The sequence below is a fragment of the Stigmatopora argus genome, chromosome 20, assembly GCF_051989625.1.
Source record: "Stigmatopora argus isolate UIUO_Sarg chromosome 20, RoL_Sarg_1.0, whole genome shotgun sequence".
NCBI classification, from domain to species: Eukaryota; Metazoa; Chordata; class Actinopteri; order Syngnathiformes; family Syngnathidae; genus Stigmatopora; species Stigmatopora argus.
The window spans coordinates 2,465,330-2,489,944 of record NC_135406.1 but is presented as its reverse complement, the minus strand read 5'-3'; the positions used below and the strand labels follow the sequence as shown (position 1 = coordinate 2,489,944).

Sequence of the window (24,615 nt, the reverse complement as noted above, 5' to 3'; positions counted from 1 at the left end):
ACAGACATCCTCCTACCAGGACCTCCATTTTGAACATAAAAGGGCACCGTTTGAAGGAGACGTCGCTCGACGAATCATTTTATTTCTTATCAAGCAATCCATTCAAAAGTCTCGACAGGATAAATGACTAAAATCAACATTTGTACAGCTTCATTTGCTAGTGGAAGGAGGCACACAAACAAAAAAATAAGGTCTAGTTCTGAGGGATTGGAAATGCACAAGTTGGGAAACATACAATCAAATCTTCCAAAACTACAACACTCCTTGTTTTATTACAAAAATATTATACTCTTGAGTTAACCCAAAGCCACCACTGGGCATTGGAGTAGAACTTTCTTCCCCCCAACTAAGAACACAATCAGCTATTGAAATGGACCGTGCAAGTAATTGAAAACAAACCTTTCGGGTGTTTATTCGGTAGACAAAAAAAACGGCAGAGCGCCGTGGCACCGATGCCCGAGAGCCGCCACGACACGCGTATACAGACGGAGTCTTTTCTTTCATACGGACTTCAAAAAGACTTCTTTACGTACACAAAACGAACGCAAATGTGACTTTGTGACATACCTGCTGCTGCCACTGGCCCAAAATATTGAAAGTATTATCAGGTAGCGTCGAAAACCGCTTAGCTTTCTCAACAGAGAGACGGACGGTGGTGGGCGTCCAATCTTTTGCGGCTCTTTTCATCCTTTTGCTGTGAATTTCAAAGAGTTTATCGGGAGTGGACGTCCCGGCCATTTGAAGCGGGGGGCGGCACCCCGCCCCCCGCTTCCAACGGATCGGACGTACGGCGCCGTCAGAGTTAATTCTGGGGCGGAGGAGGCGGGGGTGCCGGAGGCATGCCAAACGGCGGCATGCCGGGAACCCCCATCCCCATCATGACAAAGTTGGAGGGATCCATCGGCGGCGGGGGCGGCGGAGGGGCGTACATCATGCTGGTGGAGCCGGGGGGCGGCGGCGGTGGAGGAGGAGGGGCGCCCGGGGGCAGGGGTGGCTGCACTCCCGGAGGAGGCGGTACCATGGAGGGGGCGCCCATGGGCGGTGGGGGTTGGGGCGCCGAAACCAAGGATTGTTGTTGCCACGGAGGAAGAGCGCCGGTCCCCGGGCTTGATGTGGTGGGGGTGTCTGTGTGGGGGGAAGGGGGGGTCAGTTAGCAATGGATACAAAGGTCCAACGTGCGTTGCTTTAAGGGCATCCTTACTTTGTTGCCAGGGCAGCGACGAGCTGGTGGCCATGCTGGTCGTCGGAGGAGGAGGCGGGGCCGGCTGTTGCCACGGCGGCAGGGGCCCGGAAGGGGGCGGAGGCGGCTGACTGTTGGGAGGTGGTGGGGGAGGAGGCATCATGCCCATCGGGGGTGGCATCATTCCTAGAGGAGAGGGAACGGTCACCCCAGCGGAAACGAGTCTGCCGCGCCGGCGATTGGTTCGAGAGCTCACCCATGGGGTGTCCGTGATGTCCCGGGCTCTGACCCATCGGCGGTGGGGGCGGCTGCATCCACGGCGGCGGCATGCCGTTGGGGTTGTGGGACATGGGGGGACCCCCCATGCCTGCCGCCACCATGCCCGGCGCCCCCATACCCGGCGCCCCCATGCCTGGACCCCCCATGCCCGGCGCCCCCATGCCCGGCGCCGCCATGCCCATGGGCGGCGGGTAGTTGTGATGTCCGCCCGGGTGCATGGCGTGGTAGTTCCTGTTGTCGTTGGCGCTCGAGGCCATCCAGGGAGGCCGGCTCTGAGTCACGAGAAAAGTCCAAGTCAGAAGATTCGGGATCTTTGATTTTAAAAAAAAAACAAATAAACCAACCGGTGGCGCCTGGCTGCTGGGCGCCGAGGGCCGGGGAGGTCCTCCCTGCCCGCCGCCTGAGTGTCCCGGGCCTGGACCCGATCCCGGGATGGGGCCTTCGCCCAGCTCGGCCATGAGCGACAGATACTCCTTGTCCATCCGAGCCTTGTCCTGCGCCGACTGGGGGGGCTCGCCGCCCGGCCCTCTCTGGGTGGAGAAGGAACTGCGCAGAGCACGGGTGGGAAACAGGTGACCTTTGGAAGGGGATGCCGGGCGGGGAAGACCGGACGCATCCGTACCTGGTGTACTTGCAGTCGGAAGAGATGTGGCCCGCGCCGCCGCACTTGGTACACAAGGTGGTGTTGGTGATGCTGCGGGGCTCCGTGTTCTGCCAGGGACGGAGGATCCTACGCAGACCGCAGACCGGGTGTGTTCCAATGGCTTTTTGTTCACCCGCGACGGCACGGGTCGCCGACCAACCTGTTGTCATCTTCCCGCAACGTGCCGTTGAGCCTGGCGAGCTCCCTCAGCTGCATCTTGCGCAGGTCGTTCTGGTCCTCGGGCGTCTCGATGCCTTGCTTCAGGATGTTGCGGATCTGCGGGCGCGGCGCCGTCCGTCAAGACCCGCTCGGCAGCTCGAAAGGTGGCCGGGCGGACGGGGGCGATACCTGCTCCACCGCTTTCTTGACGTTCTCCATGGTGTTCGCCGTGACCAGAGCGTGGAGGGGCTCGTCTTCGCCGGGCAGCATCTGACCGTCCTTTCTGCCCACCTTGCCCTCCTTCACCGAGCCTTTGCCGCGGATCATGATTTTGGCGCAGCACTCTTTCTCGATGTTCTTCAAGGTGTTGCCGCTGAGGACGGGGAAAGCCAGCGCGCCATTGAGAAGCCAGAACGCCGCCGCCGCCGCCACCGCCAAGAGCGGCGAGTGGGAACTCACCGCGGTCCGATGAGCAGGCCGACAAAGTTGATCTCGGGATATTCGTCTTGCGGAATCATCACTTTGTCATTGACTCGGGTGGCTGGAGGTCTGCAAAGGTTGGAGAAGAACAACAAAATCAAACACATTGAAATGGCCGTTTCTTGATGGCTGGCGCGTTTACTATCCCGCTTACTTGTAATCGGCGGGCGGCTTGAATTCGGGGTTGAGGCCGACCATTTCGGTGATGAGGGCGTGTCGTTCCTCTTCGATCTTCTTGCGCGTGCGGTACTCGCGGGTGTTCAGCCTTTTGCCCTCGCTGTTGTAAATGGGCTCCGGCGAGGGCGACCTGGAGTCACACGGGAGACAAGCGGGGAATCGTCGGCGCCTTTTCTATGGACCCGACCCGACAACACGCGCTGGCAAAATCTCCCTACGACTAAACTGATTTTTTTTCTCTCTCTCTCTTCTTTTTCTTTCTTTTTTGTTTAAAGTCGTGGCATAGCATTTAATCTAGGAAGACGACAGTGGCGCGTCGCCACGCTCTGCCAGTAAGCAGAACCAAAGCCGTGATCCAATACTCAAATGAGTGGCGGCCATATAGTAACAACACCTGCGTACAGGATTGTTGGCCTAAAAAGAGTAGTAACAACACCTGCGTACAGGATTGTTGGCCTAAAAAGAGAGAAGAGTCGGTCGGAAGGAAAATGGAATCCTAAGCAGAGGCGACGAGAGCCACCGCCGGGTTGTCCGTACCTCCCCTCGGGTGCTGAAAACCTGCGGCGCTGCGTTAAGGAGGCTCTGTGCTTGAAAAAGGGTTAGCTTGACGGGGGGAGGGGGTGGTAATTTGGGTTAGAGGAAAGGAATTAGGATTAGATATCCACCTCTTCCTACGCTCTCCCCGCGGAGAGAGACGTTAATTAGCCGGCCATTTGACGTGGAGCTCACGGAGGGAGGGAGACCAAGTCAAGTCCAAGTCGCTCCGGCGGCGAGGACGACAAGCACCTCCGCCCGCCCGCCGGCTCGCTCGCTCGTCCCGAAAGATTAAGGAACGGCGGCGGCGGGTGAGAGCTGCAGCTGTAAAAATCAACTTTTGGGTCGCTGCGTTCCAAAGTTTTAAAAAGCTCGCCCGAATGTGCACTCTTGCGTGGCAGCGTGTGAAGAATAATTCTCCCTTCTAAAATAGCTATCGAAGCTGTGGCTAAAATTCTGGGCAAGCGTTTGCCACCTCATTGTAGTCGTAACCATGTTCTTGCTCGTTGTTGTCCGCTAACATAGTCAACAAACCGGACATTCGCCTGTCAGGTTACTTTAAGGGGGGAAAAAAAGGTGCAAACTGCTAAACTCTTAAGGGTATAAAAGTACTTGTATGCTTAAGCACCCCGTCCAGTTTGAAAAAATATAAATTCATAACACGTAATAGCTGAATTTGCATCCATTGTCAAACAAGCGCGACGGCCCGTCATCAAAAGTATAGACGGAAGGAAATAAATAACTAATTTGGTCCAGATTCTTGCTTTGTAAATGCTATTTTGTTTTGGAGGGATCGATACGGCGCCTAAAATTGTCACCAAATAGAGAATAACGTTCAAAGCATGAGTCAATTCGTTAAGACTGGGATTTTAACAACTACACACACGTGATACTTGCTCTAATAAAACAGGAAAACTTTTTTTTTTTTTACCCTTCCACATACAAAAAGGCAAGAAGGTAGAGAAATTGTTACTGTTGGTGGGTTTAAATCTTTTTCCGACCTGTCCTCAGGGTTAACAGGGATTCCCAGGTCTCCCGTACGCAGTTTACGTGTCAGGTCTTCAATCTGCAGTTGGACTGGAAGAATTCAGGTTAGGAAAGAAAAACAAGGATGGGGAGAAATGTGGTTATCACAACACCATCAAAACGAGACAAGGCTCCGGGAGCGCCGTCTCGCGGCAAAACAAACAACCGAAGGCGCGTCGGGCGGCGCGGAGCGCCCGCTCTTTAGAAAAAAAATGCTCGCTTTTAGCTGTGGTTAACATTAGCGGGACGATGACGCTCGCTTTGCAGTCGATCGCCACAACAATGCATTCATTTCAAAAACATTTCATGGCGACAAATGCAGCCGCCGTTTGGACCACCAGCGCCAAAATTAACCCTTTATAGCAAAAAATTAACATTTATTTATGTGACATCCAAGGGTATTATTAGTATATTTTTGCAGCGGGCAATAAAAAAGCCTCATATTAATTGAAACAAGTGTGAGAACTAAAAAAAAAAAAAACTATTGTAAATAAATGGGGAAAAAAACACCGTATTTTCACGACTATAAGGCGCACCCTCAATGAATGACTTTTTTTCCATATATAAAGTACACTGGATTATAAGGCGCCCTGTCTATTTTGGAGAAAATTTAAGACTTTTAAGTGTGCCTTATAGTCGTGAAAATACGGTAATTAGAAAGAAAAGGCACATTTTAGAAATTCCTAAAGTGTAACCTCGGGCTGGCTGAAAGGGTTAATTGAAATGGCAAAGCCGCCTGGTGTTTCCCGTCGGCTCGCCAAATTGACATTCTTCTTCTTCTTATTATTCAATGAAGGCGCCCCACAAGTCACCGTACCGTGTTTTCGCTTTTCTTTCAGGTATCATTAAGGCGTGACGCCATTTTTTTTTGGCCAGTGAGGATTTGCCCGCTCCCAATGATACCTGATACGAAATAAAAATAAAAAAAGCGGGTAGTGACGTACGGGAGTGTCTCGTATTAGTGAATGGGCAAAAAATAATAATAATTCCAAAAAACAGCCACGTGTAACAACGGAAAAGTGGGCAAAAATAATGAATGGCCACAAACCAGCGACGTACAACCATTACCAATGACCCGACTTCCACACAATTGTCAGTTATGGAGAAAAACACTACTCGGGGACCACCAAGGCGCCCCGAGGATGAGTTTTGCCCCTCAACTTTTACAATTTTGAAAATTGGTTTGCCATTGAAGCGGTGTCGTCACACTCGGACCAAAAAAATTAAAAAGAAATACACAAAGCAGAACTTTAGCATGTTAAGGACATCATGAGCACCCATGCACAAGGACATCGATGTATTGTTGTTTTTGGGGAGGGGTCAGGCAAGACGGTGAACTGTGACCTGCGCTTTATGGACAAATATCAGCGAGCGAGCGGGGGTGAAAAAAAAAAAAATCAACCTTTGGGCAGGTGCTACGACTTGCCAATGACCGCAAACATCCACCGGACTTTTAACATCACTCGAGAGATGACCACAGTTAACCGTTGGCTAAGAACTTGAAGCAAAAAAATAAATTTAAAAAAATCAGAACAAAAAAAAGTCATCTTTATGCATTGTGCCGATGAGAAACAGGAGTTAAAAAATGGAACCGGGTCAACTTTGTGGGAAAAAAAATCAAAGTTTTGGGAAATGAAAGTGCATACTTTGAAGCGACATGAGATGGAGATAAGTGTGGAAGAAAATTACCTATGTAGGCTCTTTCTTGGTCTCGGGTCAGTCCAGGGGGGATGACCGTGGGCATGCCCGGTATGACGGTCTTTTGGTCGGGCGTTTCGCTACTCCAGCGACTCTTTTTCCTTTGTTTCTTCTGGTTGAAATCTGCAAAGAAAAATAACAGTTGGTCAAACTTGAATTCTACAGCTTCCATTAGCGACTAGATGCACGGTTCATTTCAACTGTGGGTCTGACGACCCTCCCAGTTCAAATGATTTGGACGTCTATCAGGACCCATAGAGTTAACATGGGATGTTTTGCATGTACGGGGTTCTCATACAAAACGCCCCTACATTTTTGTTTGATGGCTCAATATCAAATAATCATTTTTGAATCAAATAAATCGACCCACTGAAGACGTGTCTATAATTTAAAAAAATGATAACAAGGGCGCACTTGACATACTTGCAAGAGAATTTTGTCCTTTATAATCAAACAGCACTCGTCTATAATTAAAAAAAATGATAACAAGGGCGCACTTGACATACTTGGAAGATAATTTTGTCTTTTAACATCAAACACAGCACTCTTACGGTTACTGTAAATGGGCAGCGCTCATTCGCATTAGTTTTCATCAGCGCCATGACGCAGAATAGCCACGTTATGAGCCCCCGACTAGCTAGCTAGCTTGTTAGCTAGTTAGCTTCGGTCGCCGGCGCTTACCTTGTTGTTGGGGCGAAAAGCCGCTCGGTGGGCTAAACTGGTGCGTCTGCGCAAAGGCCTGCGTGACCACCGGGGGTTGGAACACTTGAACGGGCGGAAAGGACACGACCGGCGCCGCGGTGGGCATCATGCCGTTCCCAGCGCCCGGCCCTGCTTCGAAGCCTCGTTTCGCCCCGATGCTGGGGTGCAACTTGCCCAGCGGGGTTGCGTTTGCGCCCGTCGCCATTTTGGGCTCCACCCGTCGACCCGCTGTGGAAGAGAATGTTTGGCAATGAGGCCCCGGCTTTGAGAAAGACGAGCAGGGGAGAAAAAAAGAAGCCTCGCGCTAGTAGTTTGGTGACGCGGTCGCGAGCGAATCAACAAAATGGCGGCCCACGCAGGGACCACAAAGGCGGGCGCTAGCTTGAGGGAGGGAACTAGGCAATAAGAAGCTCTCCTATTGGTCGCGAAAAAAAAGACGCGCCCTCCGGGATGACACCATAATAAAGCAAAGTGATACAAGAAGCAGTACCAGATCGAGTCAAATTAGCGTTCAACAAAACGTCAAGGTTGAATGGGATTCAAGATTTGTAACCTTTAAATGGCAGATAAAGTACAATTCTGACAGGTTGTAGTCTATTAAAGCTGAACAAAGGATCCCTTTTTCTATTGACAGCATGGTACTTTTGGCACATTACCGCTTGCGACGCCGACATTACGAAAGATCAACATTGGATCTACTGTTTGACGGTCTTTAATGTTAGTCGGTGGTTGCCAATCACAGCGATAAACGGACAATCTATTTTATAACTCACTGGCTGCCAATCACAGAGATAGATGGACAATCTATTTTCACTGGAAATGGATTGGAAGTCTATCGCTGTCAATGGAAGCCGGTGAGTACTAGAGTGGCATAACTGTGTTGTCATAGTTTAATGTTGATGGTTCAGATCTCGTGTGGAGGAAGGGGGAGAATAATAATAAAATAAAAAACATTCACCTAAAGTTAGTTTGGAAATTGAAAATGCCCATACAGTCAACAATGAGGGAGGGATGCACCTCTAATTGGACCCAAAAATATTCAAATGTACTACAAAACCCATTTTTCTGTACTGAGAACTAAATTTCCAAAAACTAGCATCATGGGCAATTAGGCTTAGACTGGAGAGATGGCATGCGTTGCAACAACTCCAAATACACTGAATTAAAACACACCCATAATTTGACTTGAATCAGTTTATTATAATTAGGAGGCGACAGACATTAAGGAGTCCATGTAAGGAAATGAAAATTTAGAGCAAACAAAATTTGGGTGTTTACAGCAATGCAAAAAGCACTTTTTTTCTCCTTATTGACGATAACCCAACTAGATATACTTCAAAAATTAAAGAATCGGGGCTTTCCTCCTAGAATAAACAAAGCACCCCATGTACACGTGACATCTAAGCCTCAATCAAATACAATGTAGGCAATCTAAGCAGTATTTACAGGTTACACCATTGCCTCATATACGTCGCTACACTTTTAGGGTCTGACAACTACACTACAAGTACGAAGCACAAAGCACAGGGCATGCTTGGCCTGGAAAGGAAAACAAAAAGACATGCGCCCAATTGGGAATTGGCCGACTGAGCACCCTAAAAAAAAAAAAAAAAAAAAAAAACTCAACGTAGTTACTGTCAAAAGGAGGGACGCGTGAAGGTCATCACGCCCACTTTCAGTGCTAGCGAAAAAAATCAAACACTGTAGAACGTAACTTTTTTTGTCTTGAAGTATGATCAACTCAACTTGTCGTTGGCTAATTCTAATGGCCGAGAAGCTCTAACAATTAGTTGTGAGAGTGAGTGAGTGTGTGTGAGAGAAAAGGCGAGAGAGAAAGAAAGAGAGAGAGAAACATCGCCATCGCCGGCTCCCGCGGATCATCCGACGTCGTACTTATTGGAAGCGGCCGACGGTGGGGATCTGCGAACCCGGCGGATACGTGTATCCTTCGCCCTCGGCGGCAGCGGCGGCGGCGGCGACTCTCCGAATCGGACTCCGGTCGCGTGCGTGGTACGAAGGGACGGTGACCGGTGCAGCAGGAACCTGGGGGCACTGATACGCCTCGATGCTAGACGCCGCCGCGCGAACAGGCGTGGTGGCGGGCAGCGCTGGAGCAGGCGTGGTCGCGGCGCGTTGCTCCTCGTAATAACCGGCGCCGTACATATTGGCCCTGTACTTCCCGTAGTAGTCCACGACTCCGTACGGATCTCGCTCCTCGTAAGGCGAACGGCGCACCGGGAAGCCCGGTACGGCGCCGTAGTACGTGCCGTCGCCCTGGTACGCGGCCGCGGTGGCGGACACGCCGTAACCTGGGTGCGCGGCGTACCTGGCCGCGTTCTCGAAGCCCGGACCCGCTCTGAACGCCGCCGCGTTGGCGCCGTGAGCGCCGCCACGGGAAACGCCCGGCACGGCGGCGTAGCCGGCGCCGAACTCCGTATCCGCGCCGCTGAAGCCCGCTTGAAACGCCCGGTTCTGATCAAATCGGGTGGCATCGAATCCATCAGAGTTTGGCTCTGAGCCGTTTCTGTGGAAGCCGTTTTGATCTAGGGGGCACTCTTTGGACCAGTGGCCTTCTTGCCCGCAACGATAACAACCCGATCGGTCTCCCATTCCCGGCGCAGTACGGAGGCGGCTAGTCGAAAGCTTCACGCTCATCAGTTTCCCTTTGGAAAAGAAACACTCAATAAGGACTTGATTGCAATCATTTGGGGAATATTTTTTTAAAAAAATTAAAAAACATTGCTTAGCCACCCCCAGAACTAGCCTCAAATAGGGGAAAAAAAAAAACAATTAACACGAGATCTGAACATCACAACACATCCACACGTTATTAAAGCTGAAATCCGTAACGTTCGCAACGCTAAGGCTGACCACCAAATGTTTTCCGACGCCGCTAATTTAATGGCACGATGTACCGCCGCTGTCAAGGGAAAAAGCCGATTGGCCTTACTGCTTTGATGACTTAATACCAAAAGAGGAAAAAACTACGATGAAAAAAAGAGGTAGCTCGGATGCTAGCGTGCCGTTAGCCTCATTGACAAAAGACTTTGCTTTGCAGCCAAATGTGTCTACAATATAATGGCTTCCAAACCCCCCCTCCTTAAAAATAACCCACGCTGTCTTGTATGCCAGATAGCTCACAGACGCAACATTATGACATACCGGCGCTCGGCCGCGCGCGCCCAAGTTAGCCGTAGAACCCTGCCCGCTTACACGGCGCTCTTTCGCTAGCCGTTCCGTCGCCCCGGGCCGCGTTACGCGATATGCTCGGGGAACCGCGCGCGCCTTCGCAAAACGCAACAAGGCCCGGCACGCGTACATTTCGGTCTCGGGGGCTCCGTTGCGAGCTAAGGCCCGACTACGGATACCAGCTTTATAACAATCGCCGCCGAGGAGGGCTGGGCGATTTGCCGCGCAAATTTAAATGAGCCCAGAATAACTGGAGCAGGGTCAAATTGACACACGGCAATCGCCCAGCCCTACGTTTGCGCCGGCACGGGAACGCTCACTCACCTGCTGGCTAATCGCGACTATGAATGGGTAAACAAGAAAACAGTTGAAATACATTCCCCAATAAGCCCAGCCCAGGAGTTCACCTTTAAAAGCCGTGTTGTCTAATTGATGAATGGCCTCCATGGCGTCCTCCATGCGCTCCATGTGCACAAAGGCATAGTTTTTAACTATGTCGCACTCCACCACCGAGCCGTACTCTTCGAACTTGGCTCGCAGCTCCTGGTTGGTGCAGGCGATGTTGCCCACGTGGAGCTTGGTGGAGCCCTTGGTTTTGGCTCGGCTCAACTCCACGTTCATGGCCTGGCCGTTCAGCTGATACTGGTGGAGGTTGCGGATGGCCTCCTCCGCCTCGGCCTTGCTGTCCATGTGCACGAATCCGAAACTCTTCAGAATGGAGCACTCGGCGATCTTGCCGTATTGGGAGAAGAGCGAGCGCAGCTCGTCCGCCGTGGTCTCGGGCGACAGGTTCCCCACGAAAATTTTCACCATTGTGACGTTTGACACTTTGTTCCTGAAAGACAAAACAATCATGAATAATCCCATCAAACGTGACTATTAACTTCAGAGTGGGGTGGAAACCTGACTACGAGCTGATAAAATAAGCGACAACCACGCAACAATATGGCGATGCAACAATTATTAATACGGGCCGGGAACATCACCCGCGACGTCCTATGCGTATTAACTGTTAATTAATTAACATACACGCGCTCCTAGACGAAGAATTTGGGCCGCACATTTAATTAACCTATTCAAATACAAAGTCTCGCGATATGTCACCATACTGACAGAACGTCACACCTCTACTACAGAAACTCAATTTTATCCATATTCCAACTCACCCGCAACAAGAAATAAAACTTGGTGTTTAAAAAAAATGAAAGGCCAAATTTGTTTGACTAATAATATTTTCATGCAAATGACTGCGCAATGTGGATTTCCGGCGCAATTACCATGACTGCTATTGTGCACAACACAATAGCTTAGCTTAGCTAAATGACGTCGTTGCTTCTGTAGGCCTCACTTAAAATGGATGGCGTCAACATAATCATCTCAATTATTTACGGAACCAAATAGTTATAGAAAAGGACGGAAACGTTGCTACGGCCAGTCTTGTGTTGGGAAATAACATTTATCAGAAGATTATGACTAGCGTGGTTAGCTAGCGCCTTGATAGCGCTTTGATAGCTTGATATCGTGGCCTACCTTCCAGAAAACAACGACGCGACCACAACTCATAATTACACGCCCAGGGAAATACTATTCACCGAGACTTTAAAAAACACACATTTTAACCTTTTATAATGCAAATCAGTACTTACGGACGGTTGTATCAAGCCTGTAAAGGACGACCCAGCTCTTATTAACGAGCCAAATTTTGACGGGGCAAATACCGGATGCGGAATTATAGATTCCTTGTAATTTATCTGGCTGGTTTTAGGGTGGTTAAGGGGGATTTTTACCTCGTGAATCGACGCCCTACCTTTACAAGATGCGTCCGGCGTTCACAGTCGTCAGGAGAGAAAATGGCGCCTGTCCGCTGCTAATGCTAGGGCTTGAGCCACAATCAGGGTTGCCAGATCAGAAAAATACTTTCACGCCCAATCACACCGCCTCGTCCAATAAAAGCAGCTCAAACGACGCTCCCTGTTCAACAAAATAGGTTTTGTTCTTACAACTCAATATTTGATATTATATTTTTCATATTGTGATAACAAAAAGTAAATAAAAAAACAATGGGAGACGCATTGTGGGGAAGTCCTTGCTACTCCGCCGATAAGAATCACGGGAAATGTAGTTCTTCTTAGAAAACCACTTCATCATTAAACGTATATGTACATGTTTGTCAACAGAAACCGATGCCAAGCTACACTTTGACAGTATAGTATATTTTGCCAGACTCGATCACAAGTGCCTTCTGGGAATCGTATTTCGATTGATGTCAAAAGCAGAAGCAAATCCACTTGCTTGAAACAAAGTGTATGCAGATAAACAACAAATATGCTTCTCTCCCACTCCAATCTTATTTATTATAAGAACATATTTAATTAGGGTTAATTGAAATGGATGGGTTTTTCCAATATGACTTGATTATCCTTTTTTCTTCTTCTGCTGGTAACGCAACAATTTCTCCTTGTTCTAATGACGCAGAGGCAGTACGTAACACCATTTCAAATGTTCTTTCCATCAGCGTTTATTTGAAAAGAACGTTTTTTGACGGCCTTCTCATCGGACGCCGCCTCCCAATTTCTGCAGCACGTCGAGGCCACGTTCCTCGTACTCGGCCCTGCTCAGCCAGAAGGATTCCTTGTCCTTCATGATGTTGGCCAGCACGGCGCCGCCCAGGAACACCATGTGTTTACGGCGCGGGGGGTCCTCGATGCGGATCTTGAACTTCTGCGGACGTCCGAGAAAGACCGCGTGAGACCACACGGACAAAAACCGGTCACGACGGCGACACTTTGCCCCTTCTTACGGCCAGCTTGCGGGCGTCCCCGTCCAGAACCCTCTCCAAGTAAAGCTGCTTGATCTCTCGCTCCAGTCTGGACGGGAGGCCGGGGTACATGGTGCTGCCCCCGGACAGGACGATGTGCTTATAGAAGTCGGACCTGCAAACGGATACAAAACGGGGTTCCGGGAAAGCCGGCCGGAGTCACCACGGACGGACAAACGGCGCACCTCAGATCGATGTCGGCCGCTTGGATGGTGTTGAAGAGCAGCTCTGCCACGCCCGCCCCCTCCACGTTGATCAGGTGAGGCTGGAAGAGCGCTTCCGGGGCGCCGAACCTCTCGCCCCCCACCGTCACCTGCCGGCCGTCGGGCAGCTGCGATGGAGGCGACACGCGGTTGAACGCCAGGGGAACCGGGTGTAGTCCGTCTGTCTGCTTCGGGCCCGGCCTACCGTGTAGGACTCCACCAGGTAGGTGGTCTCCGTGGCCAGACGCTGATCATGGTCCACGTCGTAGGCCACGTAGCACAGCTTCTCCTTCAGCATGCGCACCGTCTCAAAGTCGGCCGAGTGGTTGAAGGCGTAGCCGCGCAGCAGCAGCAGCTGAGGAGACCAGACGCCCCGGATTTACCGTGTGCGGTCGTTTGGTCGCCGTCGTTTGGTCGCCGCCTGTCTTTTGGTCGCCGCCTGTCTTTTGGTCGCCGTCTGTCTTTTGGTCGCCGTCTGTCTTTTGGTCGCCGTCTGTCTTTTGGTCGCCGTCTGTCTTTTGGTCGCCGTCTGTCTTTTGGTCGCCCCGACCGCGACAACGGGCGACCAAAAAACGGCGACCAAAAGACCGGCGACCAAACGACCAAGTACCGGATTTACAGTCCCGGAGCTCGACACGGATGACCGAGACGCGTCGGTCGAACCTTGACGAGGTAACGGGTGATGTCACGCCCCGCGATGTCCAGCCTGCGCGTCAGGTGCGGCAAGGAGAAGCCCTCGTACACCGGGCAGATGTGGGTGACGCCGTCGCCCGAGTCCACCACCACCCCCGTCAGCAGACCTGTCGGCACCGACAGCGGACGAATGAGCATGGGGCCCGGGTACCCGAGCGGCGGCCCCCCCGTACCCTGAGCGTAAAGCGTGAGCACGGCCTGGATGGCGACGTAGATCCCTTGGAAGCCGTACTTCTCGAACATGACCTCGGTGATCTTCTCGCGATTCTTGGTGGGATTCATGGGCGGTTCCGTCAGGAGGATCTGCAGACGACAGGAGCTCAGGCGGGCCGGCCGACCCTCGCGCCCGGGTCTCGGGTACCTTGCACTGGGAAGGCTCGACGTCCAGCCTCTCGGGACCAAAGGTGTGGTCCCACAGGTGAAGCATGTCGTCCCAGCAGCGCACCATCCCGTTCTCCATGGGGTACGACACCTCCAGCATGGAGCGGCACTCGCTGGCTTCGTCGCCCACCATCAGGTCCTGAGAGGTGGGGCGAGTGATTTCCCGAACGCCGCTACGCCCCTCTGGCCACGCCCCCTTACCTTGATCTCGACCTGGCCCACTTTGGTGGTGGAGCGGATGACCGGGCGGCCCACCATGGCGGGGAAAATGTGGTCCGGGAAGTTGGAGCCCGCAAAGCCACACTTGACAAACTGGTGGAGAAGCGGAAAGAAGAATCGGCGGATCTGCTAGATCGACCGTTCCTCAAAAAAGCAGACATTTCGGCTCTCGAAAAACACGACCGCTCCCGCGAAGGTAATAGCGGGCGGTCTCTAAGCCAATTGCAGCGCAGCGGAGCACTTCGTGGCCTTGTATGGCGGCCGCGGAGAGCGGCAAGTCCGGACAGGCAGTTGTTTTTGATGGCACATTCCATCAGGTATGGCGAATAAGACGCGAGAAGTTCTACCTACCCCCGTCCCATTGTCGCAGACCACCACTCTCCTGCCCTCGCTGTCCATCTCGGTCGGTCGGTCGGTAGGGTCGGTGTGTGCGCTGACCTCGTCCGTGCAGCCTCCTCAGCCTCGCAGGCGTGGTCGTCGTCCCGCCCCTTTTACAGGTAGCCCAGGGTGGGACGCTTCTCCCCACCGTCGTCTGTGGGTGGTTCTCCAACTTTTTACAAGCAGATTGGGAGGAGCAAGTTCAACTTTAAAACGTACCACTTGAACTTTCATCTAAAATTTATTGGTATCCAACCTGCATTTAAATGCTAATCTAAATTCAATTGAATTTGACGGTCAGCCTTGGGCCTGCCACTATGAAATGCAGCCTTCCATTTTCGGACATTTCTGCCACCGTGTGGGGACTTTTGGAACGACGCCTAGGGCAGGTCATGGCACACAGCGAGTTCAAAAATAGTTGCTTCTTCTTCTGGCCAAATAACGCCCGACCACGAATGAATTAATCACATATACATTCGTTCAGTCGCTGCCGACGTTCCGACGTCAATTAAATTGGACGTCTAGCGCCGTTAATGACAATACAGATGCTATCGCCGTCAAATGTTTTTCGAAGCACAAATAGTTTATCACTTGTATACATCCGTCTTTTAAATAGCAGAAAGGAATAGTCCTACGCATCAATCAAAATTTGAACATATATATAGTACCTACCTTCGAGTGGGTCATTAAGGCCGGAACATTTGTTCATCCCGAGACGGACGAAATACCAGTAGGACAACCCGGAAGTCAACCGGCCTTCAATACGGTGACACTCATGAAGAAATCTTGAAGGAGAGGGTGAGTTATTACATGATTATACTATGTCATTCCTATAAAAATAACATTAATTCCCGAGATAAATCGCAATGTGCCCATTGATTATATTGTATTAAAGGTGCATAGGTTTCACTACACATAGCTTATTGTACAGATATTTTTCTGACATCAGCTACTCCTTTAAATTGCAAGATTAAACAAACAAAAAAGTTGTACCTGTGTAACATGTATGTGCTTTTCTTACCACTCCAGCAGCATCATGAAGTGCGCGCGGGGTCTTTTCCGGCTGCTGGCCCACCCGGCCGCCCATCCCGGATGCCCGTGGAACCTGCAGCAACACCGGAGGCTGGCGACGGGTCGTTTCCCGGGAAACGGAGGCGGTCACGTACCCGTGGAGTTCGTCGGCGAGAGCCCGGCGGTCCGCCGCGACCCCTTCGCCGCCGAGGACAAAACCAAGGCTTCCTTCACGGAGGCGCTGGAGACCTTCACCCGAGGCGACGTGAGGCGTCGGGGCCACGTGGAGTTCATCTACGCCGCGCTGGCCAAGATGGCCGAGTTTGGCGTGGAGCGCGACTTGGCCGTCTACAATCGCCTGCTGGACGTGTTTCCCAAGGAGGTCTTTGTGCCCAGGAACTTCATCCAGCGCATGTTCAACCACTACCCGAGGCAACAGGAGTGTGGCGTGCAAGTGCTGGAGCAGATGGAGAACTACGGTGCGTGTCCGAGTCCCGCCGGGCTTTTAAAACGGAGAACCGACGGCTCTTCCATGGCATTTTTTTCCCCCCCATGTGTCCAGGTGTCATCCCCAACGTGGAAACCAAGGTCCTGCTCTTGCGCATTTTTGGCGAGAAGGGCCATCCCACCAGGAAGTACCAGCGCATGATGTACTGGTTTCCCAAATTCAAAAACCTCAACCCTTTCCCCGTCCCGCATCAGCTGACACGAGACCCGGTGGAGTTGGCTCACTTTAGCCTGAAGCGGATCGCTAACGACCTGGACGGCAGAGTCACCGTTTTTCAGGCGCGTTGACGCTGACACATTTTTTATTTTCATGTTTTCTCCCCCACAATTGTCCAATTTATTTATTTTTACCTAATTTTCCGAGCAGGCGCCGGGCGTGGACGTCACCGAATGGGGGGAGCAGGTAACCCGAGCCCACCTGGTGGGAATCCAGAGCCCCCAACAGATGGAGCTCCTCCGAAAGCACGACCCCGGCAGGCCCGTTTTCGTGGAGGGACCCTTTCCGTTGTGGCTGAGGAAAACCTGCGTGCATTACTACATCCTTCGGGCCGAACCCGTGCCGCCCGGCGAGCAGGTAAGCCGACTGCTTCAAAAAAAATGGTAAAAAAGTTCAATGTTCACGGCAAAAAAAGGTCCTGAAATGCATTTTCAAAAATTTTTTAGGTGGAGGAGCCCTACGATCCAGAGCGGTGTTTTTTCTACCCTTTGCAACTGGATCTGGACTTGGATCGAGATCTGGGGGAAATGGAGACCTTTGACGTAGAAGACTGTAAGTTAATCCTATTTGGAATCGGAACCTAAACATGACATCTTGCGTTTTTTTTTTTCCCCCTCAGTGGATGAAGGTCCGGTTTTTGCCATGTGCATGACCAACCAGGGGGATCAGGTCACCCTGAACCGATGGATCTCCGGTCTACAGGAGAGCAACCCCATCCTGGGCCACATCCCGACCCTGTTCCGGTTGGAAGGCGGGCCCAGGGAGCTCCGGGCGGAGACCCCAAAAGAGGCGGGGCCACCCGAAGAAGAGGAGGAGGCGGCGGCGGAGCGGGTTAGGAACTGATTGTTCCTCTAGTCTATAGTCTAGTAGGACTTTTGGACCCTGGACTCGTCGGGTCTTCAAACTAAGCTAACTTTTGGGGCCGGTCACATCACAGCGCCGGGTGGACTTAAGCTAACGTACAGAACTTGAGGAGGACGCCATTTGAAATGCTGGTGGCTTTCCCAAAAAGATTTCATTGAATTGAAAAACAAAGGCAACTGAAGAAGTTTCTATTCAAGCGATAAACGAGGGCGTGGTTTCAAAGCAAAATAAACACATTCAACCTGAAATGATTGTCCTTCCAAAGCGAGAAGATTGGCTCAGTTCCTGGTGGTTGCTGTCGGAAAAAAAAGCGCGCGCTAGTCACGTGCAAAACGCTTTGGTCCGTCCGTCCGTCGGTCGGCGTCCTACCTGCCCTGTCGTAGCTGCCTGGTGAAGAAGCGCTCGCGCCGGGACACCTGCTCGTCCCAGGCCTCCAGGATGCCCCGGCGCTCGGCGGCCTCCAGTCCGACCGTGTGCGGGTGGGCCTCGTGGATGTGCGCCAGGGCGCCCTCGGGACTCTGCGAGTGCTGCAGCTCGCCGCACGCCATGCACACCAGCAGCTGGTGGAGGGGGTCGTAGTCCATGAGGTACACGTTCCTCCACGTGGCCCCGGACACGCCGTTTTCCTCGCCTGGAGACGAGAGAGAGCGCCGTTACCGCTTGAGCTGGATTGCGGGCGACTTAAGAGCCAGCGTTACATACCTGGTAGCGGGGCCACGGCGTGCGCGTGGACCTCGGCGCCCGACGAATGGCTGCTGAACACAATCACGCCAGACACAATGTAGTGGGAACGACGGACGGGGGGAGCGCAAAATTGCTGCTTTTCTACCTGATGTGTTTCCAGGCGCCGCTCAACGGGGGACTAAAGTCCTGCGTGGCCGTTGAAAAACAGCTCATTGTCAATTTCGGCCACTTGTACTCTTATGTAATGACGGCCATTTTGCATACCTGAACGCGAAGCGTGACAAAAGTGTCCCCGCCCTTCTCGCGGACGGCCTTCCTGGCCCTCTGCTCCTTCTTTTTGATCCTCCAGTACTCCCGCTTCCGCCTCAGAAAGTCCTCCTCGGACTCGCCGGGCCGGCGCTTGGGAGGGCCCGTGACGTTGGTCGCCCACGAGTGGGCGGCGCCAACGCCGGGCGCGGTCCCGACCGCGGCTTCCGCGGGGCACAGGCGGATGCCGGAGAGCGGGTTGTCCGGGGGCGTCAGAGTCGGGAGAGCCGAGTCCGAGCATTCTTCTGGACGTGGCGGAGGTCCGGGGTCAGGCGACGGGGGCCGGACGGCCGGAACGGCGTTCCCGGAAGACGGGGCGGGCTTCGGGAGGATCTTCGCCGGAGTCTTCCGTTGTTCGGCGGAGGGCGCGGGGAGACCCGGTCCTTGCTGGATAGAGACCGAGCGGCTGCGGCGCGAAAAGCGTGGACGACAACTCGTCTCACTCACCTGGTGGCTCCCGGGTGGTGAAGCTCCGCCTTCTTCGCCCCGGCTCTCCCTTTTCCGGGCCCTCTGCTGCCTCTTCATCAGCTTCCAGTATTCCCGCTTCGTCTGCAGGCTGGTCGCGGCGCCACGGCGAGGCTGGGGGGCCGGGTGGGCCGCCACCGCCGCCGGGTGGGCCGCCACCGCCGCCGCCACCGGCTCTTCTTTGATTGGGGTCTCCACGTCGGGCTCCCGCTTGGCCGTCGCGCTCAGGGATTCTTCCAGCAGCTTCTGCATGGAGGTGACGGCCAAGAGAGTGCTCGCCTGAAAGTCTGCAACCGGGGCCGGCTCCAACTTCGGCGCGGGAGGCGGGGCTTCGGGGGCGGGGCACGGGGGTCCTCCGGGCGCTTCCGGCTCCTCCTCCATGCCGCAAGTGGGCCGGCGCCGGACGAAGAGAGGCGCCCGAGCCGCTCGGGCGAGGCCCGCCTTCTGTTGCCGCTTCATCACCCTCCAGTACTCGCACTTTTTGGCCAGATGATCTTCGTGGGTCAAAGTTTTATCCGGAATGAGCATTTTGGCCACGCGGCCGCACTCGCGCGGGCGCCGAGGGCGGGCGAGACGGCACGAAGGACGAACGGCGGGCGCAGACAGCGTCCCGTCCTCTTTGATGAAGCCCTCGATGATCTCCGAGGCTCGGGCTTTTCTCGCCTCGTCCGGGATGTTCCGGTGGCGTCGAACCCGGTTCTTCTCCCTGAGCCGCGTCTTGGCCTCCGTGGACATGTTGGCTCGCTGTTTTCGCTTTTTAACCCGCCAATATTCCCTCTGCTCGGCCGCAACCTTCTCCAAAGCGTCCTCGGCGTCCAGGCTAATATTGAACGAGGGGGCGGACCGGGTTTTGCCTTTCAAATATCTCCGCCGCGGCACCCCGCGGCCGGGCCCGTCGGTCGGAGGCCCTCCGGCCGTTTCCGCCGGTTCGCTCCAGGTCGGGCCGTCTCGTCGGTCGGCGTCGCGGAAGAAAAAATCAGCCGACGCGGTGATCAGCGGCGTGACCTTCTGCTGGGTTTGAGATAACTTTGCCGCCAACTTGGCGCGCTGCTCTCGCTTATTCAGCCTCCAGCGCTCGCGGCGTCGAGCCACCGGATCCTCTTCGGACTTGATACGCGTCGGCCCACTCGCCCAGTGGCTGTCGGTCGCGGTCCCGACGGTCCGCGTGGTTTTTGCCGGGGGTCCGGAAGAAGTGGAACCCTCCGGGGTGGCGTCGCCCGACTCGTCTTCCTTCTTCACCGTCGGCATGCTACCGCGAGTCTGCCAGATCTCGCTCCGTGGTTTCCTTCATTCCCTTCGCCGCGTGGACCTGGCAAAGAGTGGGGTCATATGTAAGACGTCCAATCATCCTTCCACAGTGGATTTCAATGAGTTCATCCTGCATAAACATTCCGACCAGTCGGAGTGGGAGGGTTGGCGGCAAATGAACGTTCCTTGGCGACCACCATCCCACTTGATTGGACTTTTACCAGTAAAAAACTCATTTCAAGAGTTTAGTTTTTATAATGTACGTTAAGAAAACATTCATTCTTTGGCTATTATGCTACATCTTGTGAAGTGGCCAAATGGGTCGCCATGGAAACAGACACCATCCGTTTGCACGTCTCCCCTCAGAAACAAGTCCATTCTTACCGACGACTGTCGTTAGCGTTTTGGCCCATTCAAACCACACGAAAAATGGCCAAACCGAGCTTTTCCCACCTTTTGAGGGGAAACGGGACCACCACTCGCTAAGCGACTTGACCGCCTCTCACAATGGACATGCTGCCCTCGTCGTTTTGTCTACGCTTGCTCATGGAGCCCGAAAGCGAGCGATGGTGTGAAAAAAGAGAACCAAGTGAAAGCATGCACGCTAGTTTACCTTGTCGCCGAGTAACTTTAGCCTTTTTTTGTTCGTTTGTTTGTTGTGGCGCTCTTCGGTGGTTAATTGGGGACAGCTGTTAGCACACACCGATGTTAGCTTCCGCCACTAGCTAACTAGCTAACTAGCTAACTAGCCGTCAACTGGCTACCTTGGCAACGCGACGAAGGACCCGGATGTTGGCCCTGATTCGATACACGCGTCTGTGCCTGATTGTGTACATAAGCGACTTGCTTCGAAAACAAGGATTACATTTGGGGGAGTGAGAAAAACATGGAAAATACATTATGTTTTTAATGAGGTGTTTGCTTTTGTGTGTTAAAAATATAATTTGAGGTTTTTTTTCGTCGTGTTTGATATCCTACTATTTATAGCCTATAGTATTTTCGCACGCCTGATTATAATTATCATTGTTTCAACTCGTTTGCTGTTATTGACGGCGCTAGGCGTCCAATTCAATTGAAGTGGGTGACAGGCAGCGACTGACCGTTCGAGGGTGCGTTAAACAAGACGTGTTTGAAGTCATTGCTGCCATCGACGGCGCTTGACGTCCAATCCATTCAAAATCGGAGCTTTGAAGGGGAACGATCAAACGTCCATTTCAACGTATGAGAGTTGTCGCCTCGTCTCAATTCAAAGAAACACACGATTTGACGTCTATCGTCGTCAATGGCACTTTAAGATTCAAACAAGAATGGAAGCCACATGATTTCAATTAACGTGGCGAATATGAACGAGCCACGCCACTTTCCGGATGTGTCATGACGCCACTGCGGTTCTGGGCTCTGGTCGGTGTACTGTCTCTTTAAATTTACCCAGGAGCCCCTTAAGGAGCCCCAGGGGCCCCTCGTCCGGCTCCCCACCCTAAAGACAAGCAGGAGACTCCAATATACGCGACGTAAGTCTGAAGTCACGCGTCTGCTGGACGTTTTCCACGTGAGATTTGATGAAAAGTTAACTTGCCAAGAGGCCCGTTTGCATTTTGGGAGAGAGATAGAGAGGGGTGTGTGTGTGTGTGTGTGTTCTATCTCGCGCTCTATATATCGTGCACGCGCACGCATCGTCGACGGCATTTCCGTGCGATGCCAGATGCGTGTCACCGACGTGCTCGTGTGCGTGTGACAGGTCCCGGAACCGCAGCGAGCGCGGGATGGACGCCGCCGCTGCGGCCGAGACGGAGACGGAGCCGGAGTCGGAGCCGCTGTCATTCAGCGTCCGTCAGGAGGAAACGGCGGCCCGCGGACACTGGGACTCAGGAGGTAAGCTCCCGTTGCCAAGTGGAAAACTCACTCAAGCCACTGGTGCGTTTAGGGGCCCGCGGAACTGTCAAATTAACGCCCATTGTCAGCGGGACAATGCCGAGAGCAGTACCGGTACCAGTACCAGTACGACTTGGCCCCTGTCTGTGTGGGCTCCTGTAAACAAAGGCTGAGCAGCGCCGAGGGCCGCGCGAGGTCGCCATCGCGTGGACAGTGGAGGCATTGCATCCGTACAAAAAGCATCCCAGCTCGAGCTAAAGCTAAAAGCCTTCTGAGTCTTGGATTATGTTGCCTTCCCGGATTGGTCGCCAGACAGTCAGATTGGACGGCGACCAGTCCTGGGCACGCTCGGGAGATTTGCATGGCGACTCGAGTCAAAAGCGTCCGCTCGTTCTGTCTCCTTCAGCAGAGGAAGCGCTCGCCAACGGTCACGCGGAAGCCGAGAATGCCCCCGTTGCTGACGTCGACGTCGACTCGACCCTGGGAACCAGCTACTGGAGCGTCAGCGAGGATCCCGACCGGCCCCCGCTCCTCTCCCCGGCGCCGGGGCCCTCGGGACGCGCGCCCCGGACGCGTCGGGCCTCCCGCCCGGGCTTGAGTCGCATCCCGGGTCGCGATCACCGACGCTACTACCACGAGTACTGGCGCAGCGAGTACCTGATGGACTTTGACCCGCCGCGGCACGGCATGATCTGCATGGTGTGCGGCAGCTCGCTGGCCACCCTCAAGCTGAGCACCATCAAGCGCCACATCCGCCAGAAGCACCCCGACTCGCTGCTGTGGACCGCCGCCGACAAGGACGTCATCCGCTCCGGCTGGGAGAGTCACCTGAGCCTCGGCGGCGGCACCGGCGGCGGCTCGTACGACGTCAAGCCCGCCCCGCCCTCGCCTCGGGAAGACCACCTCTTGCCGCTCTCGGACTTGTGCGCCTCCGCAGGTGAGCCGGTTTACGCTTTCGTGGTCCGTAAACGTCTTTTTCATCCACCTAGTGCAGGTAAACGGACATAAGTCATTGTTACTATCTTGCCACAGGGGACAAATAGGGCAGGGGGAGGGGCTACATAAGCAATGCTTACCAACTAGACCCCGTGTCCCCCAGACACGGCGCCGGCGCCACCGCCGAAGGACGAGCCGGGAAGCTCTCCGGCGTCCGAGGAGGGGGCGGTTCCATCGGCGCGCGTGCTGGAGCGCTACCTGAACGCCTCGCTGCACGCCTGGTTCCGCCAGGAGTTCCTGATGGAGTATGAGGCGGAGGCGGGCCGGCTACTCTGCATGGTGTGCGGCGGGCGGCCCGCCACGTTGCACTTGGAGCACATCAAGAGCCACGTGCTGGAGCGCCACCCCGACTCGCTGCTCTACTCCTCTCGCCAGAAGCACTGCGTCCTGCAGGCCTGGGCTCAAACGCACGGTCAGTTATGACGCAGGCCGCTCGGGCTCCGAGTACGGCGTGAGCTGACGCTGTTGCGTCCGTTCATCAGCAGAAGAGTCGGAGAACTCGGCGCTGTCGGACGCCGACGCCAAAGACGTGCGTCTGATCGGACAAGATGGACAAGATGGCGGCGCCGAGCCGCCCCGGGCCGGCCCCGCCCGCAGGGGGAGGCCGCCCGCCGGGGGCGGCGAGGAGCGACGGCTCCGCCTCGACTACCTGGTGGCGCGGGAGCCCCGGGGCGGAGGCTACCGCTGCATGGTGTGCTCCCGAGCCGTGCGCGGGAGTCGGGCCCGGAGCTTCCGACGGCACGCCCGCGAGTGCCACCCCGAGACGGCGGCCCTCGGCCGGGAACAGCGGGAAGCCCTGGCGGCCGCCTGGACCGGGGACCACCGTGTCCCGCCGCCCGACGGTGAGTTGACCGCCACGCCTGAGCGCGCTGGGCCGAACCGTCGTCCGCTTTTCCGCAGAGACGGACGTCCTAAATGCGGAGGGCCACGCATTGGTCAAGGAGGAGCCGGCGGACGAAGCGGGCGGCGACGGGAAGGTCCCCGCCGCACGCCACGGCCACTACCCGGGCAAGGACCAGCGGCGCAACTACCAGGCCAGCTGGCGCACGGACTTCCTGATGGACTACGACTGCCGGCGCCACGGGCTCATCTGCATGGTGTGCGGCGCGGCGCTAGCCACGCTCAAGGTGAGCACCATCAAGCGCCACATCCAGCAGGTGCACGCCCACTCCTTGCGCTACGGCCCCGAGGACCGGCGGCGGGCCGCGCTGGCCTACGAGCGCGACGCCAAACACTTTGTCCACGCCGACGACTGCTTCTTCCTGCGGGATCACGCGCGGGGAGGCGACACGGTGGGATTCTGAGCCGAGCCGAGCGGACCAGACCGGCCGGACGTCCGCCGGCGTCAAAAGGCTAACGAGAAGAGAAGACACTTAGCACTTGACTTAAACGCATGCGTTCCATTTCCACTCGACGACGCGGCAAATCTCAGGGATTGCGCGACGAGGATTCATTTCGACGACGCAATGATGCTAAAAAACCCAAGACTTGGGTGACGGTCAAACTTCATTTTTTTCCCCTTTTCACGACAGTGGCACTTGCGCGTAAAAGACGCTTCGATGAATTGAATGTTTTTTTTTTTCACCACTCTTATTCCGACATCAAGGAAATTTGGCGTGCAAAATAAACAAGTTTCAAATTGTCAGGAGTTCTTTCTTCAGAGTTGTCACCCACGATGCAAAAAAA

The 24,615-nt window shown here is 54.1% G+C and overlaps 6 protein-coding genes across 13 annotated transcripts; 2 read left to right on the top strand and 4 right to left on the bottom strand.

Annotated features, from left to right (window-relative positions):
- Positions 1-49: 49 nt before the first annotated feature.
- Positions 50-7,243, bottom strand: sf1 (splicing factor 1). The gene is made up of 12 exons (XM_077588900.1): positions 6,858-7,243; positions 6,168-6,299; positions 4,454-4,529; positions 2,896-3,048; positions 2,721-2,810; positions 2,451-2,634; positions 2,263-2,378; positions 2,082-2,189; positions 1,804-2,005; positions 1,437-1,731; positions 1,202-1,366; positions 50-1,125 (listed from the first exon to the last, which is right to left on the bottom strand). Exons 1-12 carry the CDS (start codon positions 7,081-7,083, stop codon positions 803-805), a joined length of 2,070 nt encoding a protein of 689 aa, XP_077445026.1. The 5' UTR covers positions 7,084-7,243; the 3' UTR covers positions 50-802.
- An 814-nt stretch (positions 7,244-8,057) lies between these two features.
- On the bottom strand, positions 8,058-12,143 carry rbm4.1 (RNA binding motif protein 4.1). Of its 3 annotated transcripts, none has more exons than XM_077588903.1 (3): positions 11,855-12,143; positions 10,475-10,902; positions 8,058-9,541 (listed from the first exon to the last, which is right to left on the bottom strand). In XM_077588903.1, the coding sequence occupies exons 2-3, from the start codon at positions 10,878-10,880 to the stop codon at positions 8,772-8,774; spliced, it is 1,176 nt and encodes a 391-aa protein (XP_077445029.1). In that variant the 5' UTR covers positions 10,881-10,902; positions 11,855-12,143; the 3' UTR covers positions 8,058-8,771. The 3 variants fall into 3 exon arrangements, with proteins under 3 accessions (XP_077445029.1, XP_077445028.1, XP_077445030.1); XM_077588902.1 differs by having other exon boundaries at positions 11,875-12,140; XM_077588904.1 differs by lacking the exon at positions 11,855-12,143 and adding an exon at positions 11,714-11,842.
- Positions 12,144-12,569: 426 nt separating this feature from the next.
- On the bottom strand, positions 12,570-15,544 carry LOC144066324 (actin-related protein 2-like). The gene is made up of 10 exons (XM_077589777.1): positions 15,432-15,544; positions 14,733-14,931; positions 14,364-14,474; positions 14,143-14,301; positions 13,955-14,084; positions 13,752-13,888; positions 13,294-13,443; positions 13,071-13,216; positions 12,868-13,000; positions 12,570-12,788 (listed from the first exon to the last, which is right to left on the bottom strand). Exons 2-10 carry the CDS (start codon positions 14,778-14,780, stop codon positions 12,618-12,620), a joined length of 1,185 nt encoding a protein of 394 aa, XP_077445903.1. The 5' UTR covers positions 14,781-14,931; positions 15,432-15,544; the 3' UTR covers positions 12,570-12,617.
- Positions 14,729-17,606, top strand: ecsit (ECSIT signaling integrator). Of its 2 annotated transcripts, XM_077589776.1 has the most exons (6): positions 14,729-15,557; positions 15,789-16,249; positions 16,333-16,556; positions 16,645-16,851; positions 16,941-17,046; positions 17,114-17,606. In XM_077589776.1, exons 2-6 carry the CDS (start codon positions 15,796-15,798, stop codon positions 17,335-17,337), a joined length of 1,215 nt encoding a protein of 404 aa, XP_077445902.1. In that variant the 5' UTR covers positions 14,729-15,557; positions 15,789-15,795; the 3' UTR covers positions 17,338-17,606. The 2 variants fall into 2 exon arrangements, with proteins under 2 accessions (XP_077445902.1, XP_077445901.1); XM_077589775.1 differs by having other exon boundaries at positions 14,730-15,557; positions 15,789-16,556.
- LOC144066318 (uncharacterized) lies at positions 16,642-20,873 on the bottom strand. 3 transcript variants are annotated; one of them, XM_077589761.1, is made up of 6 exons: positions 20,675-20,873; positions 18,307-20,122; positions 18,188-18,228; positions 18,061-18,110; positions 17,728-17,989; positions 16,642-17,653 (listed from the first exon to the last, which is right to left on the bottom strand). In XM_077589761.1, the coding sequence occupies exons 2-6, from the start codon at positions 20,059-20,061 to the stop codon at positions 17,596-17,598; spliced, it is 2,166 nt and encodes a 721-aa protein (XP_077445887.1). In that variant the 5' UTR covers positions 20,062-20,122; positions 20,675-20,873; the 3' UTR covers positions 16,642-17,595. The 3 variants fall into 3 exon arrangements, with proteins under 3 accessions (XP_077445887.1, XP_077445885.1, XP_077445886.1); XM_077589759.1 differs by having other exon boundaries at positions 18,061-18,113; positions 20,675-20,872; XM_077589760.1 differs by lacking the exon at positions 20,675-20,873 and adding an exon at positions 20,515-20,661 and having other exon boundaries at positions 18,061-18,113.
- zfta (zinc finger translocation associated) lies at positions 20,837-24,574 on the top strand. Of its 3 annotated transcripts, none has more exons than XM_077589768.1 (6): positions 20,837-21,572; positions 21,800-21,933; positions 22,343-22,870; positions 23,033-23,341; positions 23,412-23,771; positions 23,830-24,574. In XM_077589768.1, exons 2-6 carry the CDS (start codon positions 21,825-21,827, stop codon positions 24,231-24,233), a joined length of 1,710 nt encoding a protein of 569 aa, XP_077445894.1. In that variant the 5' UTR covers positions 20,837-21,572; positions 21,800-21,824; the 3' UTR covers positions 24,234-24,574. The 3 variants fall into 3 exon arrangements, with proteins under 3 accessions (XP_077445894.1, XP_077445892.1, XP_077445893.1); XM_077589766.1 differs by having other exon boundaries at positions 20,841-21,572; positions 22,340-22,870; XM_077589767.1 differs by having other exon boundaries at positions 20,843-21,572; positions 22,340-22,870; positions 23,415-23,771.
- The last annotated feature ends 41 nt before the right edge of the window (positions 24,575-24,615 follow it).